Source organism: Anas platyrhynchos, chromosome 1, assembly GCF_047663525.1.
Source record: "Anas platyrhynchos isolate ZD024472 breed Pekin duck chromosome 1, IASCAAS_PekinDuck_T2T, whole genome shotgun sequence".
Taxonomy (NCBI): Eukaryota; Metazoa; Chordata; class Aves; order Anseriformes; family Anatidae; genus Anas; species Anas platyrhynchos.
The window spans coordinates 152,067,835-152,093,352 of NC_092587.1; the positions used below are offsets into that span (position 1 = coordinate 152,067,835).

Below are 25,518 nucleotides of genomic sequence, written 5' to 3' on the forward strand. Positions count from 1 at the left end.
CATTAAAACAAATACATATCTAATTTGTTTGACAGTTTTAAAAGTGTGGCACTTGACATTATTAGTCCATTGCTAAGGGAATTTCACAGACGGCGTGATTGCTGCACAATTACCCGCGCCGTGCCGTAAGAGTGTTTTAATAAAGCGAGGCTGCCGTAACTCCCAGCTCCTCAAAACCTCGCCGCCACACGAATTAATCCCCTCTACGCCACACAGCAGAACTAGTCCCAGCGACGAGCCTGATCCCGTGAACCTCTCGTGCCTCCCAGCCCCACATCACCAGCCGCAGCGGTCCCACAGAGCCCGGGCACCACGGGCACGGGCGAGGGGCTGGCAGCTGCCCCTGCTCCTCCGCTGGCCCTAGCCTGGTGCCCAGGGACCCCAGGGGACCCAGGGGACCTTGCGTGGGCATATAGTGGGTGATGGGCACTCGTGGGGTGACCCAGGGTGCCCACAAGTGCCCATGGGGTGCAGCAGAGCCCGGCGAGGCTTCCTGCATGGTACAGGACGGTTTGGGATTGTACTTGTTGGGAGTAAGCTAGAAACAGGCACACTGCTACGTGTAATAGGTCTCACGCCTCGCCACACATTTGCGCCTATTTTAAACGACAGAGTGACTGGGGGAAAAAAAAATCGGTCACCGGGATTACTTTTATCGGACTGCACCAGCTCTCGGAGATAAATGTGCATTACAACGGAGTTTGTGAGCGCGGGAGCACGATCCGCTTGGTTTTGGTAAACGAATAGTAACGTTTAATGCTGCTGCATTTCTTTAAAAAAGCCCCAGACAGTTCCATTTTTTTTTTAGTTCCCATTAAGCAATTGTTCATTTATGATCTTCAGGGCACCCAGAAATTCCGTCTGAAATTTCAATGCGGAAAATACTTTAAAATAGTTTTAAAACAGCAAAAAACTTAAAACTCCATAAGATCTGTAGTTTTTCAAAGCAATTACATTCAGACAAATTCCCTTAACTAATATGTTTTACATTAATTCCAATCAAAGCTATTTTATTCAATTTTATTAAATGTCACCATTAATAAGCTTACGATGCTCCTAATTTTTAATATGACCTATTATAAACTAATACTAAAACTGAAGTACGCACAAGTAATTCCTGCAAAACCCTGTAAAGCCTGACCTTCTGGGAAAAATAAAGAATATTTTTAAAATTATACTTAATCTCTAATTATGACAAAAATAAAAATATGCATATGTGAGTTTTTAAAGTGTAAAACATTCCTGTAAAAAGATTTTCTTTTGATACAAGTATCTGTAGCTGGAAACTACACTATGTATCATTAAAACATTACTGAACAATTTACAGAGCATAAAATCGAACCTTTGATTTACGGCACTCAGTTGATTTTTGTCACAGATTATGTATCCAAATAACTGTATAATAGACGTAATGCCATGCAGGAATGAAGCAAATATTTTAAGCGGAATTGTTGTTATTGACAAGTTACTGAGAGAGTGCAAAATTGGAAGACATTAAAATTTATTACCATGAAATCCTTTTTACAGTACCACTTGATATATCGTGCTTTAAGTCAATACCTGTCAAGTCTTTTAGGTAACTGTATGACGGTGTCATTTTAGTCTTCTACAAAAGACTGCAACAAGAGAGGAAACCTATGCTGTTTCGTATTTATATCTGGCTTCCCAGCATGTAGCACAGGACTTTCTATAATGACAAAGTCAGCTGTTGAAGCTTATCGCAAGGTTTCCTAAATTTTTTACATAAATTTTCCTAAATCTGATGACCATTTACGCAGGCTGCACACTGCCTTTTAAGTTCACAGTTTATGGCATTATAAAATATCTTGCCAGGTATGCGTGTGTGCATGTGTACATGTGTATTAATATATATACAAAAGTTGAACTACTTTGGGTAAATTACATTTGAAAACATTCAGTTTTATGCAAACACACTCACCGAAGAAAAAACAGACTGTTCGAAAGGCAGCTGGGAAAGAAAACACTGACAGAGGAACCAAATAGATGGTAAATTCTGGATTACATTATTTAGCTTGTTTCAACATCAGCAAACAGACTCGATTACCTTACAGACGATTTTATTGGTCTAAGCCCAAATGCAAGAAAATCTAAGGATGTAACTTTGCTGAATACTATGGCGTTTATTATTAGTTTTGAGGGTGGTGGATTTCTCCCTACGCATGTGTGTGTTTTGCCAGTTAGCAGGGCAATTGGCCAGCCTTAGCTCATTTTAGTCCTGTTGATTTCAGTAATTTTGATTAAATTTTGATTAAAAGTAGCAAGATGTGATCTTAGATATTTTAAAATAACAAGAATCTTGCATTTACAATTTGTTATTAAGGCAAAATTGCAGGATTTTAGTATCACATTATTAGACAACTGTCAGTGACAAATAGGATCTATTTTATAGAAGGACATGGATTAAATTAGGGGCCATTCATGAATTTCTGTGATGAATATTAAATTGTAAATATTAAAATGGTTCAATTATACAGTTTTTGAACAAAATGTTTTTCCTTTAAGTTTTGAAATGGCATTTTATTTTAACTAAACCAAGAAAAAAGGAAAGATTAAGTAAATAGAAAGCAAAAAAAAAACAAAAAAAACCCAAACAAACAAACAAAAAAAAACAACAAAAAAAACAAGTGAAACATTTTGAATTGTCCTTTGGATAGACTAATATAAAACTCTGTTTTGTTTTGACTTGAACAGATTTTTTTTTTTTTTTTAATTTTTTTTTTTTGGCCACCAAATCAGAAAACTTGATGCTGACCCATCTCTAATTATGACTGGAGTGTTTGTCAGGCTGCTTGCTGCATTTCTGAGACGTGTTGATTACGGTTGCAGGGAGGCAGAAGGCAAAGAGCTGTGAGTTTGTGCTAATGCAGTCGGTAGATTTTACACATTTTTACTTCCCATACAGGCATACAGAAAGGCAAGACACCTTTATGGTCAAGTTAGAAATTAACTTGATGCCCTAAATTGCCACATGTGACCTTTTTATTTGTCTCCTACCTGGGCCCTATCCTGATGTGAAACAACTTCCTACAGAAAGTCAGTGGAGTCTGAAACACCACCGATGCTGTTTATGCTTTGCATTTCTGAATTTTCCAAACTGGCAGCCTGAGCAAAGTATCTCAATGAACATTAAGCATTCAAAAATTGTGCTCTAAAGGTGCTGGGCATCTGCAACTCCATCTTCTGTCAACAGGAGGTTCAGATGCTTAAATTTTTCAAAAATCAAGCCCTTCCTTAAGCTGGAAAATATTGGTCTCGATTACGTAGCCATCAGCAGGTGCTACCATTCAGGAGCTCCATTATTTCCCCCACTTCAATAGCGGACGAATCAAGGGTGGAAGTCCACACGGACAGAGATAATGCTCCGTAGCTGTGAGGAGCTCCCAGCTCTGCCTCTGAAACAAGATCTGCTTTTGCAACTGCTGAAGCTCAGCAGACGGGAAGGCAGAGTTTGTGCTGAGGAGAATCGATGGCTATTCTTTTACTGCCAGGTCCAGATCACGTAAAAGAACTCTTGCTGTATTTGATTACTTGACTGCTTTAAGATATCATATGCCATTAGCTGTAAAAATACAGTTTGCTAGACAACATCATCAGGACCTATTCCTTTGCTAACAAAAACCTGAGCGGCTATACCATTACTGTACATACATCCCCAACGACAGTCAGAGACAAATAATGTAAAACGTCAGTGCTGCATCCCAGAATTCTATAATGCATGTGTCAAATGGCTGATTTCTATTGCAAAAACACAATCTTTGGTGGCTGCACTATCCCACCAGGGTGTCCGAGTGATCTGGTACACCAATCACAGGGTAACAGTCCGCATTACAGGGCTCTGTTGCAAGGAGCCTGCTGGTCTTGCTGTCTGCCAATACCCGTAGGTGTCACCAGCACTTACTGGGAGGGGAGCCAGGAGATGAAAAACAAATCAAAGAAAATAATAAGAAAATAACTTTCCCGTAGCAATTAGTGTGCAAGGTTTGCTTAACAACTCCTTCACCTAAAAAGTACTTTTTAGCAACTGCTGTTTAAAAAATAGGCAAAACAGATCCAAATATTTTAAAAAGTGACTGAAGAGTGGCTGTTGCAAAGTACAGTATCACATCTCCCATGCTCAGTGATGGGAGAAATCATATCCTGCACATCCCCTGCCCCAACTTCTCTTCAAAACACATCCACACGCTTCAAGGGATGTAAGCTTTAAATAGCAGCCTGTGACTTCTCAGGCAAAATTTCCAGGCACAATGTTACAGCTGCTAATAAACGTAGGTGAGTTTGATTTTTTTTTTTCAATAACTGGCCTGAAATAAAAAAAAATCAAGTTATTTGCAAAAGTAACAGTAAGAGTAGCGATCTGCTTAAATTGAAGAATATAGGCATTATTTTGCAACATCGGCAGAAGCCCATACCGGTGAAACCCATCGAGGCACCTTCTCTTGACTGCCTGCGGAGTCCGTCTTCATCTCGGAAATCGATGTAAACAAGGTCTATTGCTTGGAGGCCAAATGCCTTTGCTGTGACTATTATCTTTTGCCTGGCATAGAGAATATCATGAGTTTCCTTACTGCTAGTTGCACCTATGAAAAGAATGAAAACAAACAGAAAAGAAATATTTTTTTTTCTTATATATTTTCTTATATACTTCCTAGTTAAAAAAAATATAGAAAGAAAGAAAGAAAGAAAGAAAGAAAGAAAGAAAGAAAGAAAGAAAGAAAGAAAGAAAAAAGTTTGAGATTTCATTTAACTGATTTAGAAAACAAAGTGGGATGCAAGGCTGTATTGTCAGAATGATACTCTTGGGAAAAAAAAATAAGCTGCTTTAGCAAAAGAAATAAATCTCTCTACGCTAGCTTATAAAATTCAGATTTTGATTCATTTCAAATCAGAAGTTGTAAGCTTGAAGTCAATGGAAGTTTTGGCTGGTAAGGACAGTTGAGTTGGGACTAACATGAAGTAATTATCTGATTGCATTATTGTATGTACAGCGAGAAACATTACAGCACGAGAAGCCTTATACAAATCGACACACTGGCTCCAACTAAATGGTTAAAAAATTCACACTGAGAGCAGAATTGCACTTTCCTTGGTTGTGATTCTTGTCACAACGGATGTCCTAAGCTGAATATTTAAGCTTTAGTATTTGGATGAAAAATGATAGTAGACAACTTCTGAGAAGAACCAAAAGTATTCACAAGACTTCATGTGTTCGCAGTGCACCAGCTAAGCTGCATTCTCACATGAAGGCTGGTGTGAAAAAATAATAATATGTTCCCTTTCCTTAGGGTCACTATTTAGACACAGATTTCCAATTTGTAAGGAATAATTTAACAAATCAATGCTAATTTTTTACATTTACATATTTATTTTTAATTTAAACGTCAATACCTCTGAACTATTATCTTTAAACTAAATCAGATTAATAAGGAGATAAATGGCTTTGAATAAAAATGATTCTGAAATACTTTTCATTTTTGAGGAAGATGAATAATGTTTTCACATGAATATATGATAGAGATTGCTGTATTGACATAAAACATATTTAAATTTATCATTGTAAAATCTGACAGGAGAGTATTTGTGGAAGATGTCAAAATCCTGAATGATAATTGATTGTAAAACAGAGATAAAGCAGACATCAGAATTTTATGAATTTATTACTTCTTAGTTCTTAGAAGTGTATTTCTTATGGGCACTACATTTTAAAATAATTTCAGTGACTCGTTTTTTTTTTTTTTTCCCCATTAATTTTTGCTACTGCATGGCAAGAAGCGTAAGAAAGCGTCAGTGCCCTGTAATACACAGGAATCACGTTTTAATTTCCCAGTCATACATCCCACGTTGAAAAATATAAGGAGAAAAGGGAACATGTAAAATGCAGAATCAGGTGTTTTCAGCACTTTACTTATAGCTGTCAGTACAGCAATGGGGATAAATCACATCAGGCTTCTCCAATGCAAATGCCATTAACCCTTATAGTAAGCAGACAGGTAACAACCTATGCTGGCACGGAAATCCTCTCCTCCAAAGACGACTGCGTCCAAATGAAAGCCAACCTGGGATCCTGCTTTCAATGCTTCTTCACAGACAGCCTTCAAATGAGAGCATATCATTAATTTCTACAGAAATGCAGGAAGCAGAGAGACTAAGAGGATATTACATCAACTCAGTACTACCCAAATCTAGCAATCCTTCAGCTAAAATTGCTCCTATTAAGCAAAGCCATTGTAGGTACTCGGCTGTGCAAAATGCTTTAAAATGACTCAGCAGAACAGCAAACGTTATCTTGCCCTGAGCACCGATATGCTTGCGCTGTGGAAACGCAGGACATCATAGCAGATTCCCTGCCTCTTGGCCAGAGCTTACCATAATGCCCTTGGTATTACTGCAATTGCTGTCTCAGATATGCATGCAACAATATGGGACAAAACACTCCTCAAATGCTGCTTGAAAGCAAACAAAAAAGTATTAGCTTTGAGTGGTTTGACATGTAGCATCCCTGCCCGAGGAAAAAAGAAAGAAGGATCAGAATCTCTGTTATTACAGTAATAATTCAAATGGTTTAAAACCATGGTGGGTACCTAACTGGATAAATTGCCAATTTAAAGCCCTCTACAACAACTAACTAAAAAGTGGGTATGGAGGTAAAAATGCAACAAGTACTGCAGATTATGATTAAAGTAAAAGCAAGCAGAATTTTGGTACCGTGGCTTTATATAATGATGTGTGTTTCCAGAATATTACTATTTTATACTGATTTTTGTAATATTAATATTTGTTGAGGAAAAGGTATGCAGAAAGGGGCAGATGTAATTACAAACTCTGCTAGTGGGTGTTCTTATGTGGCAGCCGGTGGGGCACAAAATTATTATTAAGCAGAACGCTTTAAAAGGCAACTCCGCTGCCAACATCAAGGACTGCAGCACTAAAAAAATTCCCCTATAAAATACTGCAAGCGAATAAAAACCCCAGCCAGTTGCAAAGGCAAGTTAATTCTGCGTATGCGCCCCGAACGGGAGCGTGCCTGTCTGGTGATGCTTTATTACGTGTGGAGAGGTACGTGGCTGCGCCAAACCAGCAGGCTGGGGCTGCCGGCAGCTCTCGAGTTGCTTCTGCCCCGCGTGTCCTCAGCTGGCCCCAAACCTTCCCCGTCAAGCTTTGGGGGGAGCCCCACGTCTCCCTGCGAGTGCAGGGGCTCTGCCACTTTGTCACCGTGCTGCCTGTCCTTGCTGAAAAGCCTGGGCTGGGTATGAAAGGCTGGCGGGTAATCTGTGTTAAAAAGCACCATAAAAATAAGGTTTGGTTTAAAATTACTCTGCGGATATTTGATATTTTTTAAAGTTAATTGTGCTTCTAACCTCGGCGCTAAACACCCCATCACACACACAAAAAGCCGTAACGTGAAATTTGCTGGAAGTGTTGTCGGTAGAAAACATTATAGAGATACCGCTTCAGCAGAAGTGAAAGGAGGATCGTTCTTTTTTCTAATTAAATGTTGTATCAAAGTGAAGTTCGACAGCTACTAAGTAGTCTTTTAGTGCAACAGTGTGAGTACTACAGTCCTTTAGGGAAGCAGATTTCCACTCTAAGTCTGTCAAAAATGCTGCTAGTAATGCAGAAGGGTTTCGTTAGTCAGCATGGACTATCTGGAACTGTTCTTCCACAGAAATATTTTGGATTTAGAAAGGCCTTTGCTGTACAAACATGAGAGTTAAGCATACGGATGTTTTAGGGGACTGAAAAATGTGTTCGGTATTTTTTTAATCTCTCTACCTTCAAGAAATTGTGCCAGGAGTATGGAGGGCTCAGCTTATCCCAGGTGGCTGAGGTGGGCAAAATACGAACACTTCAACCGCATCCAGACCTGCTTACCTTAAAATTGAGCAACCCCACTGCAGTTTCCACAAAAGGGATAAAATTCATTGGTTCTACAAGTGTTCGGCCTTTCAAGTGGTGCACGAATCTGTCTGCGAACTGAAACTAGACAGCATGAGGCACACGAGAAAAAAGTACACACACGCACACGCAGCACTTTAAATCTTTCACCTGGCTGCAACACTCCTCCCCCCCCAAAAAAAAAAGAAAAACAAGAAACCAAAACCAAAACAAGACAGAATAAAAAAACAGACACACACACACAAAAAAAACCCACAAAACTCGTAACTAAAAATAAGGCAGAAAGCTCTGGTGCAGGCCTGCGGCTGCGCACCTCAAGGATTCAGGGCTCGCTTGTGGATGGTGGGTGCGTGCCCCTGGCCTGGGCTGTGCTGGGTGCCCAACCTCTGTGTCCGCCTTGCCTTGGGTGGGGCACCAGTACCGGTACTGGAACCAGTACAGGCACCAGCACCAGCACCGCCACAGCGTGCCGCCGCCCAGGCATCCGCGTTACTCGTTACGGCACCGCTACCCTTTGTTCAGTAGGCTTTTCTTCATAATTTTTAGCTTACCTAGGAAGGCCTCAAAAAGGAAGTTTAATTCTTTGAAGACCAAAGCTTTCCAATTTTTTCCATGAGACCAGTTCACAGCTAGCTCTGAGCTGCCAGTGGGGTAGCCCAAATTCCAAAATCTATCATCTGGAAACATACAAAAGCTCTTGCACAGATTTTTCCCCTTTCAAAAGGGGGAAAAAAAAGGGGAAAAAAAAAACCCTCAGCCCTATATTGTAAATCTATTATGTCGGTCTAGATCTAGCAATTTGCGCGGATATAAACACATTGCAGGTATGGCAAAAATATTGTTGTAAATAAAGACAAAAATAACATATGCATATATTTTAAATTTAAGGAATATTCGACTATTAATGGATATCAAAGGAAAGGGAATTTTAATCATCTCTCCATTCAGTCTCAGTTGGGTAAATCATATCTAAGAGATTTGCATAAATATAAACCATCAAAGACTTTTCATCTTCAAAGGGGGTTTCAAGACCCTATAAGCTTTGTACTGTAATCATCGCAGGTCACAACCCTGCAGGAATAAGGCTGCTATGGCAACATAAAAAACTAATGCTTAAGGCTTAGCATAATATTCTGACTAATAGAAAGGAAACTCATTTTAAAAGCTGGCAGCCTATTTACCAGAAGCTGGATTAGAGGTGTTATTTCCCCTTTTAGCTTCCCCCCACCGCCCCTCCCCAAAAGAAGGAAAATCTAATCACTGAGATCTTTAAAAAGCTTTCGAGCAATTTGCAGTAACTTTACAATTAGGCCAAAATAAATCACAGCTTTCTCCGACGAAGAATTCTGCCCTTCCCGTCCCTGCTTTGCATCACCACCGGGGCCCTCTCTGCAACTTTTCCTTGGAGAAGAGAATTCCACCCCAAAATGTGCTAGCAAGAAAAAAATCAGTGCAATTCACACGTGCAAGTATATGGTTGGGCAGGTACCGGGACAGCACAACACAGTAAACTTTATACAGGCAAACACAGAAAATGAGGTAATAAAATTACATCAGGGTATATCCTAAAGACTCCTATCTGTTTTTTATTTTTTTTCAGTGAAAAAAAAAGTAAAAAAGTGTTACTGTGTTTATATTTTAGGTGTAAGCTAAAGCAGCGGAGCTCTTCTTTTATTTTAAAAGATTTTAAAAGTCACACTCCTGAGATTTTTGATGACTTTTGTTTTTTCATTTTTCAGGTAAACAAAAAATAAAGAAAGTTTAATTAAACATTGCCTCCCTTCCTCTTCCTTTTAAAAATTTGCAATAAGCACCGCTACAAAAGGTAACTAGTGGAGAAGTTTCAATTAATTTTTTTCAAAAGGAGACGATTAAATGTTTCCGGCCTGGTAAAGTGTTCATTTCAGGGAGAAGGGGGGAAAGAAGAAGGCGGAGGGAAGAAAACAAAGCTCGGGGAGGGGATGAAGTAGCAGGCCCCCGCAATTCTTTCAGTTCCCGTGCACACCCAATAGTGTGTTGGGAAGAATGCACACTGTTCGGGATTTGTGGGAGAATTGTCCCGCCACAAAGGAGGGAGAGTTACGCTTGTTATAGTCCAATAAGCCATGCCAGTCAAACAAGTACCCACACTAGGGACAAAAGGAGAGCAAGAGATTCTCACACAAAAGAAAACAAGTAAGCCCATCTTTTAGTTGTGCATCAGCCTCCAGGTTTTATGCTCCGCATAAATAAAAATGAGGGGGGAAAAATAAACAGCTTCTCTTAGGCTGGGAGCCTGGAAAAAAAAAAAAAAAAAAAAAAAAAAAAAGCAGGCAGGAGCGAAGCCGCGGGATTTCTGAAACGAGCCAGCGTCATTAAGCGGAGCACGCTCTTTGTGCTCGAGGGCTCGGCCGGGCGGGAGGGGAGCATGGTGCCGACAGCGGGCATTGAGCCGGCGGCAACGACGGCCGGCCCTGAGCCCCGAGGAGGGCTGGAAGGGGCTGGGGGACCCAGGGGTCCCACCTTCACCCCAGCCCAGAGCCCGCCTCATGGCAGCGAGCACCCTGCCATTTCGAGGGCCCCGCCGTTGCGAGGGCCCTGCCATTTTGGCAGCGTGAATTTTCGCGCGTGACGAGCTACACCCGAGGCTTGCAGGGCTGGTTGAGTCAAAAGTTGGGCCGTGGGGACACTGCTGATGGCGGGGCTGATGTGTTTGCCTGGGGTGCCATCGTGTATTGCCTTCAGAATGAAACAGAGGCTCAGGATCGTGCCGTGAAGAAGCCCTGATGCATCTCGCGGCCTTCCGGCTGCTCGGTCAGCGCCTGGCAAAAACAGCGGGCCCAAGCACGCGACGTTGCTCCTTTACGGGCACTGTGCAGAAATAATGGCATAGCCAAACAAATGTCCCCCTTCTTGACAATTAAAACAATTACAGCGTAATTAGGCCTATTTCAAAGTTTTCTTAAGTAATTTGACATGCCAGCCATTTACATTTCAGGTTTTTATTGGCTGAAAAGTCAGTCATGAAACACAAACACACCTGTCAGCAATTAAAAAGGAAGAAATAGAGAACTGCTCAGGAAATAATATCTGTGCTAATTAAAAACACTAGTTAAAAGCTTCCTGTTTGTTCCTCCAGTTGCCCCAAGGAGTGACCTTCCCCCCCCCAGCCCACTTTTTCACATGTTGCTAACATGTTTTCCCCGTCTCCCGCTTACCAGGCATGTGGCTAAGGCACACGGCCACAGACAAGCATTTCGCGTGGCAGAATATCTAGACAAGAGTCAAGAGACCAATGCATCCATTTTTGGTAACATAGTCTCTCATCAATATTGACTCCTCATTGACTGCAGGAGAAATAAACCCCATGTGCTTTGCGAAGGCAAGATGCTCCACAAACACTTTTTGTTATAGCACATCTTACACACATTTAAACAGATCCATTTCCCAGTTACCTTACCCAAGCAACAACGTTACAGGATATTTGAGTCGCATCAGAGTCCTCCACCTCTACACCTGGCTGAACTCAGCCCAACAGCTTCAGTAAAAAGCTACTACATTGCTGGTACACAGATATTACTCACCCATCTTATTTCTTCGACATTTTCAACCTTTGGCAGCATCATGCTTGAAGGGAGGGTCTTGGACTGCAAAAGCGTCTCTAGATCTTCCTCTGCGAGGCCACTGGACACGGAGTTTATCCTAACACACTTCTCAGCATGGCCAAAGTCAAACTCTTCAAGTGTTTTCACAACTGTCAGTCTTGCTTCTCTCTGCAGTAAATATATATATATATATATATATATAAAGGCACCAAAAAAAAAAAAAGCGTATTTTCTATCAACTGAAAAGCATGCTGAGCAGAAAACTTGTAGAAGTGATGTGGAGAAAAAGCTAGACAGCCAGTATATTTCTCTCCCCAACATGTCTGTCACTTGTGGTCTTTTATTAAAGCAGTCATCACCAGCACCTCGCAATTCTGCCTTTCTCGTTTCTTTATAACTAGCAAATAAAGTTTTCATGTCTAAATATTTCTCCACCACCACTTGTAGAAAACATGAGTTCTGTGCCCACTGCTACTGACCATGTCTAACAAACACAAATCTGTATACTAACCATAATGTGTCACACTGTCTGTACTCACAAAAATGGAATTTTAATACATTTGCATAAAGCAATTCATTTCTGTAATTCATCTTCGTATTGCCTGTGCTCAAATAGCATGGATGTCAGTCTGTATAGGTGTACATCTACTTCTCTGGCTTTGCTACATCATTTTTCTTTTTCTCCATATAGACAGAGCATATTAAAGCTCATAACAGAGTTCGCAACTTGTCTGTGAAAACAATGCCAAAATAGTTTGCAGACTTTTGTGAACCACCTAAAAAGATATTCTCCTGCTGGCACAAAATAAAATATCCAAAGATGCTTGCGTGGCCTCTCACTATTTTTTGTGAATGTAGATTTGAAAGTCTGTTGAATATTTGATTTGCATTAAGAATACCTGGGTGCTTTTCTGAAATGCAACGCTTTTATTGGCCTCAAGAAGAGGAGGGGCAGGGGCAGGAGAGCACTCGGGCTCCCCACTTCCTGCCCATTTCAGTTTCAGCAACAAATTCCTCCCACTTGCCAACAGCCCCTAACAAATTCTCATTGTCAAAATGAACACTTATCAAAAGTAATTTCATTTGTGAAGAGCTTTTATGATCCTAATAAAACTTTAAAGCTCCTGAGTCGCAAATGTTAAGAAACAACTTTAACAATATGCAGTCGCTGGAGAGAGATACTTTGCAAGAAAACAGGCAAACTCGGAGGGGAAAAAAATCATCAAAGTTAATATCCAGGCTAATACCAATCAGTGAGACAGCAGATGATGGTAGAGTTAAACCAGACGGCTACAGATCTGTGCCTGTGGAGGGGCCAAAGAGGTTTCCAGAGGTGGTGGAAGCGAGGCAGTGGGAGGAACAGTGGTGTGTGGGTGTTGGGTCAGGGACCAGTGTCAGCCTGCCCCAAGCTCGAGGGGCTTGGGCTGTCCACAGCAAGGGTATGGAGAGTCAATGGCAAGCACTGCTCTAACTGGGTAAAGGGAAGGAAAAGTCAATGAAATCTTCAGCTTGGGGCTGCTCTTCATGCTTCTCCGAAGGTTTGGCCCTCAATTGGAGACATGCAAACAGCACATGCATGTACGCATCCCCGTGCTGCCATAAAGGGTTGTGTTTGGAAGTAATTTCTGTAAAATACAGCCCAAAATGTCATAATTGCTGTGAGTGGGCCATCAGGAAATGCATATATGTGCAAAGATGCCTGCAGTTCACTGCAACCAGGTGCAGTTCATCCGAATGCCATGAACCAGCATGATGCCATTGCTGCTTAGCACAAGTCCACCTCCTTGTCCTTCTCAGGTCAGCGGTGGCTGGTTCCTAGGCTGGGCCAAAAGTTTCTGGATGTGCTGCGGAGCAGTGGCTGAAGCACTCTCTCCAAACCAATTTATGCTTTTAATTAAAGCCAGATTATCACCGTTTCAGCACACACTGATCCAATTTGCAAAATAAAGATCTCCCAAAATTATCCACTAAGGCAGCATCCAATTCCAACTGAAGGCACATCTCTAGAAAACTTGCAGTCTAATTCATTATGATTTTTTCAGATTATAATAATGAGCAGTAGACCATCTCATTAGCTATTTTTCTCCTCAGGCTGCAAACTCCCTTCCCAAAAAAGACAGATCGTGTCTTTCTAGGTATATTTCCATACAAAGCACTTATTAACAGGCTGTTGCTGTTATCAATTTACATAAACTAAATGTGCAGCCCTCTGGTACGTATCCCAAAAATAACCAACAACTTCACTGAATTTATACCAACCAACAAACATGGGGAGGGGGTTGTTGTTTTTTCCCATATTTTAATAGAAAATATGTTGCTATGTTAGTTAACACACCCATGCCATCTGTTGGGTTGAGAATTGATGCAGCTTCTTAGAGCCACTACGTTTTAGATCTGTCTGCCTAGATACCCCAGGAACGGAAACGTCTCCTTTCCATGATAAACTATTTCTAGTCGCTATAGTTTTTGAATCAGGATTCAATCGATATTTTCTAATTGTGGGACAGGCTGATAGGACCTGGTTGCCAAAGTCAGACCTCTCAAGGGGCCTGACTCTGTGCCTGTCCTTCCTACAATATAGGGAATATCCAACAATATAACAAGGAATATTCTTACAATATTGAGAATATTCAACTGATGTTAGTGTGGTATATCAGGTCCTTACCCAAGCTTCCAGTAAAACACATCATGGGTTTAAAAAAAATTACTGAAACCTCTGACTAAATTAAATAAAATAAATACATTTTCCATGGATGAAAAGGAGATACCCTTCTGCTTCATCATGCAATGAAATGTAGATGCTATTGTAATTGTAGGATGCACATGAAAGCCAGGATTTAAGGTAGTTAACCTACTTCAACACAATAGTAAAGAAAAAAGCTGTAGTTGATACAATAACATTTTTGTTGCGGTAGGCATGAGAATAAATGTATTTTCCTAACTGTGTGTAAGGTCCCTGATAAGACTGGTCAAATTTTTAAAGAACAGTAAAAGAAATAATTTACACCATTCTTCACCCTACAGCATGGGCAACACTCTGTCCTGAATGGATAAAGAAATAAGCCTGACAGACAAATGGGTCCACCCTAGGACAGTTGGGAACTGTGGCACCCCATTAGGTGCTGCAGGGGTTGGGCTCTTTATCAAGCTGAACAAGGGAGGAAGACAACTGAACTTCTATGGGAAGCAGTGATGCCATTAAATTACATTCCATTATTATATATCGTATGCTAACATTATTAAAAACTGCTAAATATGCTACTCATGCTGGAAAACCCATTGGAAACAAACATTGTTCATTGTGGCTCATTTTGTATCTCATAGGAGGATGTGGGAAGATTTTCCTTCACGCGTGCAGCTACGCCAACTGGGGAAGACAGAAGCTTTGGTGATGCAACATTGCAGACGAATCAACCACCACTAGGACACACAGACACCAAAATTAAAGATGGGAATACGTGTGTAGCCGGCTCAATTGGCACCCATTAAACCTAATCACTACCCATCCTCACGAGTTGCTAGCTTTGAATTATCAAATCTGCAAAGAAAACAACATCCGTCCACTTTTACACTCCAGTGGAAGAGGTGGTCCCTCGCGGCGGGGCTGCGCAGTCTCGCCATCTGGAGAATAAATCGAGTGTGAAGTACAGTATAGTTTGGGACCAAGCTCCGTGGCGGCAGCCCAGCAGCGAGTTCATTAGTTCCAAACTTGCAGGGATTAGTGCGGTGTCGGGGCTAGTGTCGGGTGGGAGCAGGCAGGCAGAGCGCGAGACTCGGGGAAGGAGGTGGCGACGAAGAAGGAGCCCCTCGGGCATGCTAATGAAACAACGAGGTACAAGCACACCTAAATAGGTGCCTTAGGTTACAGCATCAGTATCTTCCCCTGGCATCCGAATCAGTACCTTTCCTTCTTTTTTATTTTTCGTTCTTTAAGTTACAGTCAACACGCCGAAATTTCCGCTCTGAGACAGAAGGGATGGCACAGGAGCGGAAGCTCAGCCACCCACTCACCACGGACATGCTGCTAATAAAGAAATAGTGAAACAAAGACATTCAGAATAATACAGTTTTTGGTGCTGGAACAGCAGAGAAAAATTACATTTCCTTCTCTCTTTTCAAAGTGGTAAGACATCCCACAAAACAGTTTTTGAGCATGGTGATTCCCAGAACTGCCTGATTTTGGGGAGAGTGGGGAAGAAGCGTACACACACAAATATCCCTTCTTCCCCTTGAGTTGTATCTATTTCACTTCATGTTTCTTGCATGTTCTTACCCTTTTCTTTCTCAAGACCTCCAGGTCCTAATGTAAAGATAGTAGGTATACTTAAAGGTATGCATATGTATGGTCCTCATCCTGTTAACATCTTTTCGTAATAACTCTTCATATAGAAATGTAAATACATGATGCACTACAATGGCAGTCCAGAATATATCATCCCCATGGCCATAATAAGTTTGCATGTCTCAAATGGCAGAGGAAAAATTAATTACTATAATCACAATTCAAGTTATTTTTTGTGACAGGTCTGACATGATAAAAACATACAATTATGTGTTAATGTTACTTCCCTGGAGTGGTTTGTTTACGGAGCTTGACATGGCTGAATCTTTTGTCACTTATATTAGTGCGTACACTACAAATGCATCTCTCAAACAAGATTCTGCAAAAGTGCACATATATGCCCACAAAGGATTTTAGGGCAAAATCGAGTTTTACAGAGGGAAAACCTGGCATATATTTACATTCTTGGTCTCCATCAGTGAAGTGATGCCATACAGAATGATATTTCATTTAGTTTCAAATTCACAAATCAGTTTGGCAAGAGAAAATAAAAATTGCATTTGTTTTTAAGGAAACAAAGAAAACTGTAAATGCAGAGCAGAATGTTGCTGAGAACAGGAGGTACTTGATTCATAGCTGTTTGCTACATTATATCTATTAGGTACTTGTAAGAATAAATCTTTAAAATGGCAAATAGTTATTTCTAGCTAGTCTTGTGAGACTGGAAAAAAAAATGTTGTAAAAATATGTACATTGCAAATCCTCCAGGAAGCTGTTACTGAATCACTTCTTATGGCACCTTCCAGAATGGAGTATTAGTTGAGTTTTCAAAGAGTTAAGAAGTAAGTTTTAAAACACATTTTATTTTGGTTCAACAGGGAACACTCCAAAACCAACATGTAACCCTAAAGGAAACAAGGGGCAGGAGTGTGGGGAGGAATAAGACCCCCATGGTGTGTTTTTCCCCTCTGCAGTTTAAGCATACACACACTTTAGCACGCTGCAAGGGTCTGATTTTTCTGCTACTCTTTCCTGAAATCTTTGAATTCTTTCTTTAAAAATTATTTGGTCTATTCAAGCCTTTTCTTTTTTGCACAATCCTTTTTCACTTTTCTGAAAGAGAGACTCTTCGTAACATAATGAGTCATCTAACTCGGTGCATCTCCAGCATCTGCTGCTTTTCTCTCTGCTCTGCTAATTGTCTTTACATGCGGTACATGGTCTATCAACACTGAAATGAAGCAAACTACTTCAGCAGCCAGTGTTAGAAACCAAGCTGCAATTTAATTATGCTCTGCTGAGGAATATTAACTCCTTTCCCCGTTTTCCTAGAAGTTTTATTTAAGGTCTGGGAATGCATCACTGCACCTATCACCAAAATTTCTCCTGTATTTTCTGGAAGACAAGATCTCTTTAAGCTGTTTATGAATATCTGGGAGCTGCTTGCTGCCACACAGCCTTAGCAAGCCTCTCCCCTCCTCCCTCTACCAGCGTGGACAATGTGGATCCTTAAGATCCATCATCTGATGTCCGATGTCATCAGAGTTGGACAACTTCCACAGGCGATGACTGGGCGATGGCGTGGCTCCAGATGCCAGGAAGGTGGGGAACCAGAGGACCAGACCCTGAGCTCCCCCCAGCCAGCAGCCTCAGACCCAGGGCTGGTGACTCCCCGTAGAGCTTTACAGATGCGAGCAGTGCATTTCTGCTGCGCCGGGGTATCCGGGATGCATACGTTAGTGCAAGAGCAAGATATTTTTACAAGATGTGGCTAAGATATTTTTGGAGTTGCATGTATCTCGCAGAAGTTTAACTAGAGGCTGCTAGAATGAATTGGCGCGTAGAAATACTCATGTAATCTGAGGGCTTAGCATAAATCTGTTTGTAGTAAAAATAATACAGCATGCTGTGTGTGTATACATAGATACAGAGACAGACTTATACCTTAAGACTATGTGTACAGAGAAGGTTTTTTTAATGACAGTACCATATACAACAGCTCCAATAAAAGAAAATTTTGTGCGTGTACGTAGGCAGCTATTCTTCTGTCTGCCAACTTTTATAAACACTTACAAAAGATATGTAAACAACCTTTCAATTAAGACAAATCAAGCTAACACTAATTTAAGCTGGCTGCGAGATGTAGTCTCTTTACTTTTTTTTCCCCTGGCTTTCTGAGGATTCTTTTTGTTTTGTGACAGATTAGCATCACAAACGAAAATTCTTTAGAAGCATTAGTGTTAATTAGTCTTCCTGGACCATCCAAATGAGCTATTGCATGATGAAATGAGACCACAAAATATCCAATCTGAAGTAATCAATGAAAAAAAAAAAAAAGCTATGTGCTTCTTTCATCCAGCACATGAACTTAATTGTATGTTACAGCTATTTTTTCTTGAAAAATATTTGAGTTTAAGATGCATTTTCTTGGTAATAAATAATTGTGAAAAAATGTTTACATTTAAGTGTCAATTTTTGTAATTTTATAAATGTACCTTTTTGCTGATGCTGATAATGAAATACAAAACTGTCCACCAAAAATATGTAACTTTAGCAAATTATCAGTTCCTGTTCAGCCACTGATTTCAGGAGAGGTGATTCTAAGTGAGATATGCATCAAACGTTTTGAAGATCAACAGATGTGCACCATCAGAAGTGTCATTTAATTATGGCTACAATTATTTAATAAATTATTCTGAAAAAAAATGTTAAGCCAAATAAGGCAAATATCAAAAAAGAAGAATGTTAAAGGCAAGCTAAGGGAAAATAAAAGCTTATCAGAAAGAAAACAACTGAGAGCTTGCACCCAGAGAAAGGTGGGGAAAAGTCTTCTAGATTAAAAGGTAGTCCTCAAACTGTAGGATTATTCTTGAGCAGAAAGAAAGGAAGGCCAAAGGCTTATGCCTGCTTGGATAGAAAGAGCCAGCGTCCATCCCGAGGTGCTCAGAGCCCCTTAGGAACATAGAAGGCATTAAGAAAAAATCAGGTAAACTGCACTATGGCTTCTCCGTCCTTCCTCTCTCCGTCCTTCATCTTCTTGAAGAGACGTTAATGATCTGTCCACAGTCTCAATAAAAGGAAGGGCTTTAGAGAGAAAATATGGAACTTTTTTTTTTTTTTTTTTTTTTTTTTTTTAATGCAAATACTGATTAACAGCTCTTATCTTACTTATCTGTATTAGTAAGCTCAAAAGTTAGTATTGTTCATGTGATCAGAATCCTACAGAGCTCCTGAAGTCCAAGAGTTTACAAGTCATGACCACAGTAAAATCACGCTTCTGCAAAAAAACTGTGATCATTTTCGAATTCCACCTTAAAGTTGAAGGTTGTCACTTCGTAGATGTGTGTCCATGCAATGCATTTAGCACGGGATTTATGACACCAAATGCTCTGCAGGTGTCATACGCTATGCAACGCGCCCCCAGGAGGCCCTCCCACCAGGTGAGCTCTTGCACCATCAAAAAGATTCAAAATTGAATCTGAATTCAAAATTCAAAAGAGGAGTCTTTAAACCACATTTCACGGACAGGTTTTTAAAGCAGAGGTTACCTGCACTCCCTTGTGAGACCATGTGAATTGATTCAACTTCTGTTTATGGACACCCTGAGAAAATCGACACCATCAGGTAACTTAGCTCCCAACTCCACCTGAAGGCCTTGGGCCCCAGCTGTCTGAAAGACAGAGCTACTCGTTTATATCCATCCTCTCCTCTGGAGCAGCAAACCATGTAGTTTCTCCCAACCAAAATGTGGTTTCACAGATGGGTCTCTGCAGGGATCGTGCCCCAAAAGAAGTATGGGCAGGACTACACCAAGATCAGTTAATCCTGAGACAGTGCTCCAGCAAGGCCTGCACACCTCCAACCACTCACATGTGCCACCTTATCATGCAAGACATATCCTCAGCTAAACAATAAAATAATACCATGCTGATACGGCCCACTGCTCCTGCTATTTCAGCTGCTGGAACTGAGGGAAAAACACAGAATAGTGATTACACTGTAGGTCCCTCAAAGTCGGCCTGCTCTAGAGGGTTGTCCCTACACAAGGTGGCCCCTCAGCCCCACCAGGCGAGGGCACCGGGGATCGCTCCTCGGACCAGGTGCGTTTAGCATTGTAAAGTAGCCTGTAATTGCAGTAATTACTTCCATGGGAGAATAATGTTAGGAGAGCATGAACACAATTTTAGATGTCTTTAAGTTTAGAAGCTTGAAAGAAGTGGATGCCAGAAGCACTGAATAGATAGCTCTCCATGGGGTTGTTCAGCACAGGAAACTTTGATCTCACAAGCTTCGCACTAAATCGACACAACTCTTGCCTTCCCACAAAGCAAACCTGTTTTATACACATATTTCTCAGCCAGTACTTACCTTAACGAACACCCACCTCACTATCCTGGATTTTACCAGAGTTCCTTCCCCTTTCCCTACTCGAAGGGCTGCCTTCACTTGGACAGGTGTCCGCGGTGAGTCAAGGAGCCCCAAAAGCCCACTCCACCCCAAAGGCAGATTTTAGCACCTCCTGTAGGCAGCATTTTCTCAGATGCTCCTAATGACGTGAGGAAGCCAGTTACAGCTTGCTGTTCGCTCTTGGCAGCGTCCCCGAAGGATGGGCAGCAGTACAAAAGCAACTGCACCCCCTTCTTCTCACCCACACCCCCGAAGTGGGAGAGGGGAAGCAGCGCCAGAATGCCACATCCCGCACGTCCCTGACTCGGCAGCGACTAGCTGAGACAGAGACTGAGCCCTCGTATATAAAATCAGATTAATTCTATGACTCATGTATTCACGGCAAGGAGTGGGGACCTTTTAGGAATGACTTCAGTTGTTTTCTGTGGTCTGAACCCAATCTGAGGATGCGAATTTGTCCCTGCCTAGACCTATGATCAGTGTTAAGGAAACTGTGATTTTTTTTCTCCTGTTTGAAAGAGGCACCTGAGGAGGTGGTTATTTTCTAGGTCAAATCTCCCCTGTGCTAATCCTATGGTCACAGTATTTGTACATCACTAATAGATGAATTGTACATTACTGGTGCAATATAATACACATCTTCATAGGCACGTAGAGAAGAAACCTTAATTATTTATTGGTGTTCTTCGAAACCTTTTTAAGTTCCTCATTTAGATATTCCTGATTGCAGCGGAACAAATTACTGGAACTTGTGGCATTTCTTTTCCCTCACTGCATTTTTTTTTTTTCTCATGAAATCAATTATTTTTAATGCTGGGCTGGCTGAGAAGGTGCTCCACAGTGGGGCTTCTGGAATATCTGCAAAATTTAAAGTAAGGTTGGTGCATATTTCCCAATCAAAGTATAAGATAAATCAATTTGTGTTTACTTCTGCAAGATCTGAGCAGCCCCTACCCTCTCCTGCTTGTTCCTACCCCATGCCTCATTTGTCCCCCACACAAAAGCTTTCAATGCAGCTGCTTCTAAAACCAAGAAGCAAACGATCACAGAGCAATCACATTCAAAAAACTTGTTTTTACTTTATTTCTGGGTAGGGAAGTAGGATTTTTTTTTAAGACCAGGCAATTTCAGCATTACCACTTACAGCATGGCCATACAAACAATTGCATTGCTGCAAGCAAGGGGATTGCAAAGGATGACAATAAGCAGCCAGGAGAGGCAACATGGAAAGAGGAACTTCTGCTGTTTTTATTTTATTTATTTATTTATTTATTTTCCTGCAGCACAGCTGTCCCTGGAGAACCAGAGCCAGCCAGCTCAGCACCCACGATTTCACTTCTTTCCTGCTAATGAGGAGGGTAGCAAGTAGGATTCAAGCAAGTGTCTGCACCCCATAGCAGTCATCACTAAGAGCCCCCGTTCTTATATCCACACTTAATTATCCATACCGTTACCTCAGCAGAGCTGATGGGACCCTCTGGAAGCAGGGCACATTGATTACTTGGCTACCACAACTCTTCCCTTATGTTCGGTTGCTCCCTCCATAACCTCTTTTCCAGGCTTGAGCACGAGGGCTCCTTCACCTGTGTTTCCAACACCTACTGATAGATCCATCCAAGTCCAAGTCCCACATGGATTTAACCTACTTCAAGCGGTCTGTCAGGCTTGGAGCTCAAATCCTTGGTCTGGCTTATCACATATTTATTTTCTCACTTTTTGGACAACGATTCTGTCAAATGCAATGCCAATACAAGACTAATAAAATAGGCTCAGACCATTTTAAATACACATAATAAATGTTGGGGCCAGCCCGGACCCTGCCTTGGTACCGATTTAGCTGTGAATTTACTTAGCACCAATAACATGAAGTTAATGCAAAACTTTGGTAGGTTTCTGCAGCATGGGCACACAAACGGGCTTGTTGTCCCTCTTGAGGCCACTGGACTACTCCAAAGCTAAGGGTGCTGTACTAGGTACATCAGTACCAGGAAAGTGTTGCAAAAGGTGTGTCTCACCAAAGTCTCTTTCTTTTCTGGTTCCTCATTTGAACTATCATCCTCCCACATGGGCTTCAGACCCCTGGCATTCTCTTCAAAATGATTCACAAGGTTTTAAAGTCCCCTCTGCAATTTGTCGTAAATCTTCAGGTATATTAAAGCTTTCTACTTCCTTTTTATTTTCTTGAAAAATGTTAAGTTGCTCTATTTTAAAATTATTGGTGTTCATCACTTCATTATATTTATTAATATCATATTTTTTTAAAATCCTGTGTCACTTCATGCTCTCAGCATCACCTTTTCCAATACAATCCTCATTTCCAACTGAGTGATTTGATCTTTGCTTTAAGATAATTTTTCATCTGTTGCTTACTTGGCTTAATTTCTTCCTGACCAGGTTTCACAGCTTCAGATTCTGTGTTGGCAGTTTCTTGGCCAGTTTTCATTTCCTGTTGACCAGATAAAATCTCTGCCAGTATGGAAGCTAAGTCCTCTATCGCTGCCCAAGCAAGAATCAGGCGTGCTGAATCTACACTCAGTATACACTTAACGTAAATCTACAGTTAATACAAAGCTAATCCTCTTTGGAATTACCATCCACCCCACCATAAGCTTTGCCACATTTTGTGAGTGCTTATGAATATTAATTAATTATTCTAGCCCACTTGCATGCATGTTTGTAAATAGACAGCTATTAGGATAATTAAAATAGCAAGACAACAGTATCAAAATGGCTTCAGTCTACTTGATCACCATCAGTGATGTAAAAACGTATTTTTAAGAACACTGCTTCTGCCTGTGCTTCTCAGGACAGGTGACTGCTCAACCCCATTACACTTTCTGGCTATTAAAGCTTAACACCTATAGGCAGAATTGCCGCAGACCTTGGGCAGGTTGAGCCCCGTTGCCCTACACCCCATTCAGCTTAACACAACCCCCTGATCTATCCACAAAGTTCAGCTCAGCATTTTTATCCTGAACAATGGGGAAGCAAGGAGAATAAACGGATAGTTTTAACCTTTGTTTTGCCTACATAGTCCTCGTCCACCAGTGGTTTGCAGCATTGGAGAGAAACCTCTTGTATGCGATTGCTTTCCCAACACCGTCCCCCTGCTGACAAGGCTATGATGAGTTACGGGCACTGCTTGCTGGTATCCTAACCTGGGTTTTAAACAGAGCTTTCTCTTGGGAGATGCCCTTTCTATTATCCGTATAACTCCTTTTGCTCCATCTCTCCATGCCTTACGATGCTGTGGCACGCTCTCTGGGCTGACCACGGGACAAAATTCGTACAACGTCTTCTTCTGCAGTCCTGTCTCCCAAGGATCTCCAGCTCCCGTCAAGCTGCGGTTGCACTTTTTGCACTGCTACTAGTCAAACAAGTTATTGAAATGTTTTTGTTTGTTTTTTTGCTGTTTCCCTCCCTCGCCTTCAGTCGATGTTTGTAAAGCATTTAACACTACACCAGGCGGGTTAATTTACTGCACTGGTAAAACAGGCTATTTGGAGTGTCTTGCAACACTGACATGTTTTCAGCTTGAAAATCAGATGTCTCCATCCCAAAGGAAAGAATTCCTGCCAAAGCTTTGTTTATATCGATGCCAGGTGCAATCTGGCCCAACAGTGGTAATGACATATGAACACTAAACAGTTTGTAAAAAGCATGCTTCAAAATGAAATCTGAATCCTATATATAAAGACCCAGGTAAGGGTCTTACTATGAATTTGCCTGGTGTAGGAAAGTATTTCTTTGTAGAAACATTAATTTGGCTTCTGGGCTCCCTTTAGTGTTATTAGTGGCTTCTGATTTCAATTTTTTCATTACAGATTGTTTTTCTTTTGCTTCTGGTAGAGTTCTCAAAGCCACAGGTTTATTGTGTGGAAATATTTTAACAAAAATTACTGTAATTACTGTGTTTAATACTTTATTTTGAACATGGCTCTTGCACGTATGATTAACAAAGGAAACCTTTCCTCTTTTTGCCTCTGTAGAGAGCAACCCTGATTTGGTGCAAATTAGAAGGACTGCAAAGCAACGTGCCCTGCAGCACCTCTTGAAACAGAGTAGCCAGGACTGAATTGCATGATTTTTTCAGACCTCTCCTTTTCAGACAAAGTTCAAAATCGGCTTTCATCCCCAAAGGAGATTTTTTGGTTACTGCTGGCTCCACAGAGGGAAAAAAATTGTTAAACCTGTATGAGAGTCGCGACCCTTAGATTAAGCAACTCCCTGCCCATAACGTGAGAGCATCAGAAACCCTGGTAGGCTGTAACTTGCATATGCTCACCAGAGCTCTGTGATGGCAACATCCGCGTTGCCACTTTTAAACCTAAAAGTCAGGCAAAACTGGGGAAAACAACAGCGTGGAAGGCAGCATTTCACATGGAGGGGTTTTAAGAACATGCCCAGATTTTGTTTGCAAATATGTATAAAATCGACACTCCCAGCAAATCAGCAGCCATTTACACGAAGATCTAGCCCTTGAAATCAATGATATTTATAAGTGATCAGGTTCTTAATCCTTTCAGAGGGGCAACGCTAACCAAAACCCGTGGCTGCTGGTCAGTGCTCGTGCTGTAATGCTCATCATGGGCTACGCTTCAGATAGACACCGAGCACGTCATTTGCCCACAGAGCATCCTGTAACATCGCAGGCTATTTTAAAAATGCGTGGAGAAGGCCAACAATAAGGGACCACTTGACAAAAAGCTATTCATGTGCGCAACCCATTGCCTCACCACATACCTAAGCGGGAGCCACTCGGGTTGAGTTTTGTCTTCAGCAGAGGGAAATTTTCAGGATGCCTTTCCCATGTGTTTGGAGCGAAATCCTGAGACAAGTATGCCTTTAAAATGAGAGCTAAACCAGTGAATACTGTAACTCAAACTTCAGAAATCATGATTCTTGAATCGGTGCCTCAGCAGAAAAGGAAGGACTCAGATTTGCAGATGGCAAGTCGCTTGCTGCAATCTGAAAGGGTCTATACTATAATGGCAAAAAATATGACTATATACACTTTCTTCCTCTGTCCATCTGCCACTGTTATAGTCTAGTGTGGGGGTGATTTTATTTAAATTTGGACTGTTTGCAGGCTGATTTCTCATTTCTGCAATCATTAGGTTTGTTACAAAAAGAGTAAATAGATTTAAAAAAAAAATAAAAACAACTGCTGCCTTGGTGCTGTGTGACTTAAATAGTGAAATCATTGCAATAGACTCCCACTGAAGAAATCTACATACATCTGCTGCTGGTCTGCACGGCATCTCATCCTGTGATTGTGTATGTGCATCTATGTATGGAGTGCTTGGAAATCTTCACAATGCTTGTAGCTGT

At 41.2% G+C, this 25,518-nt stretch overlaps 1 protein-coding gene across 6 annotated transcripts in view; it reads right to left on the reverse strand.

Annotated features, from left to right (window-relative positions):
• The window catches only part of CLYBL (citramalyl-CoA lyase), a 153,632-nt gene that overhangs the window by 14,985 nt on the left and 113,129 nt on the right, over window positions 1-25,518 (reverse strand). For all 6 annotated transcript variants that reach the window (XM_072032428.1, XM_038173444.2, XM_038173442.2 and 3 more), the window contains 4 exons: window positions 11,478-11,666; window positions 7,891-7,992; window positions 6,017-6,110; window positions 4,431-4,598 (listed from right to left, as the gene is read on the reverse strand). In XM_072032428.1, coding sequence (XP_071888529.1) covers window positions 4,431-4,598; window positions 6,017-6,110; window positions 7,891-7,992; window positions 11,478-11,666 — 553 coding nt within the window. The remainder of the gene's footprint in view (window positions 1-4,430; window positions 4,599-6,016; window positions 6,111-7,890; window positions 7,993-11,477; window positions 11,667-25,518) is intronic.